Source organism: Pteropus medius, unplaced genomic scaffold (genome assembly GCF_902729225.1).
Source record: "Pteropus medius unplaced genomic scaffold, Ma_sr-lr_union100, whole genome shotgun sequence".
NCBI classification, from domain to species: domain Eukaryota; kingdom Metazoa; phylum Chordata; class Mammalia; order Chiroptera; family Pteropodidae; genus Pteropus; species Pteropus medius.
In genome coordinates this window covers 2,111,462-2,119,353 of record NW_024356248.1, presented here as the reverse complement: position 1 = coordinate 2,119,353, position 7,892 = coordinate 2,111,462, and the positions used below count along the sequence as shown (strand labels likewise).

Genomic DNA, 7,892 nt, shown 5'->3' with positions numbered 1-7,892 from the left:
TTGGGGGCCACTTTGCTTTGCCCTCTTGAGCCTGCACTGGGGTTCTAGGATGCCCCCAGTTGGGAAAACATACTGAGCCCTGGGGCCTCTCAAAGTGAGGCAGTCCTGGAAATCTTTTTGCTGTTTGCAGGATGGGGTCAAGAATCTGGGCATCCTGGGTGGTTTCTCTAATTTCCCCCAGTCAAGAGAGGCAGTAAGACATAGAAGTCCAGGCTTTGCAATAAGATGGATGGATTGGGTTTGCATTCTGGCTTTGTCCCTTTCCAGCTCGGTGACCTTAATCAAGCTATTTACCTGCTCTGAATCTGTTTTTTCATCTGTAAATCAGGGGAATTTGGTACTTGCCTGCCAAAGCTGTGGTGAAAGGTAAATTAGATTGGGGTCCCCAACCCCCAGGCCCTGGACCAGCACCAGTCTGTGGCCTGTTAGGAGCGCAGGCCGCACAGCAGGAGGCGAGTGGCCGGGCGAGCCAGCACAGTTTCATCTGTAGCCACTCCCCAGCACCAGCATGGCCGCCTCAGCTCCATCTCAGATCATCAGGCATTAGATTTTCATAGGAGCCCCGGTTCCTGGTGCTAAAAAGGTTGGGGACCGCTGAATTAGATAACCTGTAGGTGCTCAGTAAATAATCATCATTATTGTGTGGAAGAGGACCAAGATGAGAGAGGTACGAGTCGTACACACTCCTTCCGCCAACGCACGCACGCACGCCTTCCTTACGGCTGTAGCCACAAAGAGATCCTCTTAAAATGCGTGTGAGATTGTCATTCTTCTGTTCAAATTCCCCCAAGCATCTCTCACCCTCGGTCGAAGCCAAAGCCTTTACAAAGGCAGGGGGCCCTGGGTAGCCCACCCCCTCCTCACTTTCTGTCTCTGATCTCTCTCTGCCACGCAGCTCCTTGCCGCTCCAAGACACCCAGGCACACTCCCGCCCCAAGGTTCCCGCACTGCCACCCCCACTTTCGGAACGCATGTGCCCCAGACATCTGTGTGCGTGGCTGCTTCCTCTCCTCCTTACCACCTTTGTTCAAAGGCCATCCTGTCAACGAGGCCTCTCCGGCCACTCTGTTTCGGGCGGGGTCCTCAGACTTCTCGCTCTTGCTGGCTTGATTTCCTCCACAGCCTGACCGTCGCCTGACACACTGTGAAACGCCTTTTGTTGATTTTCTCCACTCACAGGAATGCAGGCCTCACAAAGGCAGGGGCTCAGGGGTCTATCGCTATGTTCACATTCACAGTGATCCCCACCACCTAGGCATATAAGTAGGGGCTTCATGCTTATCGAATGAATACCTGAATGAAGGTGAGGACTTGAGTTCTGGAAGTACAGGTAAAGGGAGTGGGTCATGGCATGAAAGACATCGTCACTTTCCTTTTTTTTTTTTTTTTTGCCAGATGAGGAAGTTGGACTGGACCCCGGGGAGACCGTGAACCCATGGGAAGTGTGCACCTCATTGGGTGAGTTACTGCCTCCATGTGTTTTTCTGGGATGAGGGTCCTTAGCTTCCGGTAGACATTTAACAGAGTCTGTGATCTCCCAGAGGAGCTAACCACCCTCCCTGTTCTGACATTTCACGGTTGGCTCCAATAGGCTCAAATCCTTGATATCTAAGGACCTGTGATGCTAACATTCCGTGATCTTATTCAAGTGTCAGCAGCCACAGTGGTCCTGGCCCCACAGAGGGGAGTGGGAACCAGAGGGGACCCTGGCAGGGTCAGCATGGTGAGAGTGGCGGGTGGGAGTGGTGGTGGGGGGACTGTAGGAACACAGGAGGGGAGACAAAGGAGACTTCTATATTATACGCGCTGTTTTCTTTCTTTTATGTAAAAGAAAGTGGATTTAAAGCAAATGTGACAAAATGTCAGCAGTCATCAATGCTGGATACCGAGCACAGGGGTGTTTATCACAGAAAGCTTTGTACTTTCCTGTATGTCAAAAATTTCTTTAAAAAATATGGATTCGGAGGTGGGCAGGTAGCTTATGGTTAGGAACGGAGAGGCCGTTTCTGGGCGCCTGAGAAACCTGGACTTCGGGCATTTTTCCAGCATGCGTCCGGGCAGGAAGGATGGCTGGTGTCCACGCCCATTCCCGGAGCTGTCAAGCCCCCTTCTCTTCCCCTGCTCCCCCTTCCCAAGTCTCGGTTTCCTGCCTTCATGGGGAGTAGAGAAAGGCTGAGAGGCCCCGTGCTGGGGGTGAAGCTAATTCATTAGTGACGCCTCAACAAGGACTGGGAGCCCGCAGTGCCAGCGTGATTCATCAACATGATTGCCCGCTGCCAGCCTGCGTGGGCCCGGAACGCCAGCACATTTTACCTGCCCCCACTGAGAGGGACCTGGTGGGAGGCGAAGGTACAGCATCTACCTAGAGCAAGAGAAAGACTCAGAGAAAGGAGAAGGCTGGTCCCCTGTGCCCTTGAACCCAGGAAGCTCTGTCAGGCTGGTGTTGGAGTTTCAGGGGCACATGTGACTCCTGCCCAAGCAGGCAAAGCCCAAGAGAGCTGCCTGGTGCTAGAGTGCCAGCTCTGAGCATGTGGTGGTGGTGGTGGTGGTGGGGGCAGCTGGCTGGGCTTCCTCCTCACAGAGAATGTTCCCTTTGGGGGAACTGCTTGAAGGGCAGCAGCGGGGGTGGGTGCTTACCCTTATATTGTCAGCCTGGATGGGTTTTCCTCAGCTTTCTGGTGTCTGAGGTATCATTTCTTCCAAGTTCTCCCAAACGACTAGAAGGGAGAGCGTTGGATTCGGGCTTACATGAGGTCTGGAAGGAGCTCGAAGCCCCCCTGGTCTGGTGTTTGGGCTCTATCTACTCTCTTCTTGGGTCCCCTACCTCATTCTTTTCAGTCTCCATCCCAGGACAGGGGTGTGTGGGTGGTTCCTGGCTCAGAGCAATACCTGCGTCTGTGTTCCCTGTCACCTGTTCAGCCCAGGACACCCCTTGCCCGATTACAACTGTTATTATTCTGCCCTGTGGTTCCTTTACCCCACACACATATATGGAGTATCTGAGCAAAAGAAGCCAGGAGCAGAAAAAGTACACGCTGAATAATTTCATCTATATGAAATTCAAGAACATGTAAAACTGATCTGTGATGATAGAGGTCAGGATCTTCGTTGCCGCTGGGAGGTGGGAATTGGCTGGAAGAGGCACGAGGGAACTCTAAGTGATGGAAAAATTACGTGGGTGTTCACACCTGTCAAAAGTCATTAAACTGTACACTTACGATCTATGTATTTCACTGTATGTGAAGTTTGCCTCCATTTTTTAAACGTTAAAAATTTTCATTGAACACTTCCAATGTGCCAGACTCTGTGCAGGCAGGGGAAACAAACTCGCCTGCTCTGTGGAGCTTATATTACAGGAAGTGTGGTTCTTATCCTGACTTGCACTGGCCATTGCTCTCTGGGCTTGAGCTACCTCCCTCTCCACCTGCAGTGGGGATGGGAGTGGGAGTGGATCAAAGGCTGCCGGGAGGTCCCTTCAGCCAATTATATGGTCACACGCAGGACAGAGGAGGCATGGAGCCTGCAGACCCGCCTCCCTGGCTGTAACTTCTACTCACTATGCAACCGTAAGCAAGTACCTAATCCCTCTGGGGCCACTTTTGTCATCTTTCACATGGGAACGATAATGCTTTCCTTGTAGTTCTGGCATGAGAGTTAGAGGCTCCTGTGTGAGAAAAGTCACTGCCAGAGGCGGAGTCATCATCATTTCCACTTACTGGTGTGGTACAGTTAAGAGCACAGGATGGAGAGTCACACTGTCTGGTTTCAAATCCTAGCCACTCACCAGCCAGCGGGCTGACCTTGGGCAAGTCACCCAGCTCAAGTCAAACCTCTCAGAGCCTCCATTTCCCCATCTTTAAAACTGGGATAATGAGGGTACCTACCCATAGGTACGTCGCAAGTGTTCGATGCAATGCTCTCAGTAGTGCTGGGCACGCAGCAGGCGAGCAATAAATGGGAGCCAGTGTTTCTGCCAGGAGCTTTGGCAGGAGGGCTCTGAATGGCAGGGTAGAAGGCTGGGCTGTTGGTGGGAACATGCGCAACCGGAAGAGTCACAGAATGAAAGTGGTCATCGTTGGTGGCACTCATAGGCGCTCACGTGTCCTCTGTCCGCCGCAGCCTTTGAGTATAGCTAGAGGAAGGTGGGAGGAGAGAAGGGTGAGAGAGCCCTAACGAGGAACTTGTTGGGCAATGAGGGTGTCCGGGGCAGGGAGGGGGCGGAGCCAAGCCCCAATTCTCCGAAAATCCTCCGATGTGACTCACCCTGAAAAGAGCCAGAAAGTAACCCTGTTCCGAGTTACCATCCCGAAGTGACTATAGCGGGGAGATTGGTCGTATGCCGCTGGACCTAAGTGGCTAACAGTGACCGCAACCCTCAGTCCCTCCTCGAGAACCGCGTGTCCAGAGTCGCGGGTCGCGCGCCCACGTTTTCTCCGTCCTCGGTCCCTTCTTGGACTGGCCGCTCTGGGAGCACAGGACCGCGCGCCGAACGGTTCGCTGTGACTGGAAGTGTGGACAGCGTCGGACGTCGGGTCTGTGCTGGCACAGCGCCAGGCTGGCGAGGCGCGGGCCTTGGCTTCCCTTGGCTCGCGCTGGTTCGGGGGAGGGTGGGTGGGCCGGCGGGGGACCTGCCGGGGCGCGGGGACCCGGCGCTCGAGTAGCACCTTGGCCCCGCCCGGCCCCGCCCTCCCTCCGCCTCATTGGCAGCAGCTCGCGCGTCGGGGGTTGCCAGGGCGACGGGTCGCTTAGCTGCGAGTCAGCGCGAAACCCAGCCAGTCCGCCACCAGCGGAGGCAGCGGGGGGAGGCCGGAGGGCGGGCGGCGGAGAGCGGCGCGCGGCGGCGGGCCCCCAAGCGGGCGCCTCCTCCCGGCTCCGCACGGCCCCCCTCCCCGCGCAGGGGCAGGCCGGGGCGGGGGGCCCCGGAGCCGGCGCGGCCTCGGTCCCGTCGGGGAGACCCGGGCACCGCCAGGACGGAGCGATGCCGGGCGGCGGCGGCGGCGGCCCCGGCCGGGGCACGTGACTATGGGCATCGCCGAGTCCACGCTGGACGAGCTGCCTTCGGACGCGGAGGAGCAGCTGCGCCACGGCGAGCAGCAGCTGGAGCTGAGCGGGAGGCGGCTGCGGCGGCTGCCCAGCGCGGTGTGCGCGCTCGGCCGCCTGGAGAAGCTGTACGTGAGCGGCACGGGGCTGCGTGAGCTGCCCGAGGAGATCGAGGAGCTGCGCGAGCTGCGCATCCTGGCTCTGGACTTCAACAAACTCGAGCGCCTGCCCGACGGCCTGTGCCGCCTGCCGCGCCTCACGCGCCTCTACCTGGGCGGCAATCGGCTGCTGGCGCTGCCCAACGACTTCGCGCAGCTGCAGAGCCTGCGCTGCCTCTGGATCGAGGGCAACTTCCTGCGGCGCTTCCCGCGGCCGCTGCTGCGCCTGGTGGCGCTGCAGTCGCTACAGATGGGCGACAACCGGCTGCGCGCGCTGCCCGCCGACCTGCCACGCATGACGGGCCTGCGCGGCCTCTGGCTCTACGGCAACCGTTTCGAGGAGTTCCCGCCCGCGCTGCTGCGCATGGGTCGCCTGCACATCCTCGACCTGGACCGTAACCGCCTGGGCGGCTTCCCGGACCTGCATCCCCTGCGCGCCCTGCGCGTCTTCTCCTACGATCACAACCCGGTCACTGGGCCCCCGCGCGTCGCGGACACCGTCTTCCTCGTAGGCGAGGGCGCCGTCGAGCGCATGGCGGAGCGCGACGAGCCCATCCCCCGGCCGCCACCCCGGCGCCCTGTGCCAGCCTTTGAAGATGAGGAGGAAGAAGACCTGCTTATAGGGGGCGGTGGCTCCAGGGTTCTGGGGCCTTCTGGGAGCAACCTCCGCGCCCTGGAAGCCGCTCCAGGACTGGGCACCTGAGCCTGTGTTCTGGGTGATGGTCTTGGGCTTCTCTGGGAGGAGGGGCTCTGGGAAGGTCCGTGAGAGCGGTGGGCAGAGGAGGGGCCACTTTGGGTGAGCTGCCGGGGACAGGCAGGCCTGGAGGCCATCTTCAGACACTCCTGGGTAGTAAGGAGACTGCCTTCTGGCTGGTCTCTGGGCAGTGGTCAGACCAAGAAGTCTGGGCTCCATCCAGTCCCTTGTATTTTTGTTTTGTCCCTGATGGCGTCACTGACAACACTCTAGAGGCTCCAGCTTCTACCTGGAACCAGGGTCAGCACCCTCTGCGGAATCGTCACCTGAGCTGAGTCTGGATGCCCAGGGTGCCCACCACCGTCCCTTTCTCCTCCTGGAATTTGGATCTCCTAGACTTACCCTTTCTGGTGCAGGAGCCGCTACCTCCGGGTGGACCGCATGCCTGTGCAAGGCAGGACTGCCCGCCCTTGGAGGACGGCTTGGCCCAGGGGTCTGGAGGGACTGGGGCCCAGGACCGAAGTTGGAAACTGGGACTGGGGCCCTAACACCGCAGCTGCCCTTGCCCCTCCTTTGGGGCTCATCGTACATACCTCCCTCCCCAGGCCCCCCAAAATTTGTATGGGGAAGGGGCACTCAGGAGGCAGGGTCTCCACCTCTGTCTTTTATTCAGTCCTCTCCTTCCAGCTTGTGCCTAGAAATATGCTGGGAAAAGAGCTCTGCCTTCTTTCTCCACAGCCTGAACCTTCCAGCTGTCAATTTTGAAAAGAAGCCACTGCGCCTCTAGGCCTCCTGCACAGAAGAGAGGGGCTCTCTGCCCTGGGAGGCTGTCTCGGTGCCTCTCCCATTGCCTGCACTCCCCATGCCCTTAAATGGGCACAGTCAGTGTGGCTGGCACGGCGTGGGGCATGGGACGAGCACTGTGTGCCTCTACTCCGTCACCAGGGACAGCCTCAAGGGGGTGAGGAGTGGAGTCTCGCTCTGCAATTCCCAGGGCCGGATCTTTCCCACCCAAGCAATAATGGGAGGACGGGGCCAGGGCCGGGGACACTCAGGGACACCGTCAGGGCCAGGGGCCCCACATGGTAGTGTTTTCTTTAGGAAGAAGAAAAAAAAAACTGGCTGTAAACATAAAATACATTTCTTGGAGAAAGAATGTGCATTTCCCACATGCCTGTTTATTTATAAGCCCTGGGAGCACTGGGTCCCATTGCTGTGGGGACCCTGGGCTCCTTCTGGCACTGCCCTCTGTCCATGTTCCCCAGCTCTGCTTTAGCCGGGTCCAGCCAACTGTGCTCTGTCTGGGGAACAAGCACTTTTCCTCGGACACGAATGGCTTTGGCTGCCGAAGGCTGGTTTCAGGTCTTGGAGTATCTTATCTTACCCTCTGCATCCCAGCCCCTTGCATCACCCTCCACCCTTCGGTCTTCACCAGCTGAATTCTCAGATCCCAGGCCCTTAATATGTTTTTGAATCTCCCTCAAGCCGGGCTGACCTTTCTCTATTTCTTCACCGGTGCTGACCCCCAACCTTCCCTCTGTGACTCCTCTTTTCTCCTTCCATCTCCCTCTCTTTTCCTCTGTCTCTCCCTCTTAGTCTCTTTTTATTCAGTTACGGTGTTACTTTCTCCTCTCATTGTTCAGGAAAAAAAATCTTGAAGATTTAAAGAAAGGAGGAAAATTGTAAAGCCTCAAGCCTAGAGGCCTATCTCCCATGAGAAGATGCTGCCAGGCCACCGTCACCATGGCAACAGGACTGATGTCATTCAAGGCCCAAAGGTCAGGCCTGGCCCAGCAGCTCTGCTGGCAACCGGGCTGAGCCTGGGTTAGGAGGAGGCCAGGAATGGTCTGGAGCCGTCAGCCCGTAAACGAGAGTGAACGCTTCGAATGGGCAGAAAGAGCCGGTGTGTGGGAAAGATTGGAGGCTGCCTCCTTTTTGAGGAGGAAGAGGGGTCTGGGGCTGCTGCAGACTTTGTGTCTCCTAAGGCTCCTTAGGTGCCC

The 7,892-nt window shown here is 57.6% G+C and overlaps 1 protein-coding gene across 1 annotated transcript; it reads left to right on the top strand.

Moving 5' to 3' along the window:
• The first annotated feature begins 4,847 nt into the window (after nt 1-4,847).
• On the top strand, nt 4,848-7,435 carry LRRC10B (leucine rich repeat containing 10B). The gene has a single exon (XM_039860134.1). It carries the CDS (start codon nt 5,023-5,025, stop codon nt 5,899-5,901), a length of 879 nt encoding a protein of 292 aa, XP_039716068.1. The 5' UTR covers nt 4,848-5,022; the 3' UTR covers nt 5,902-7,435.
• The last annotated feature ends 457 nt before the right edge of the window (nt 7,436-7,892 follow it).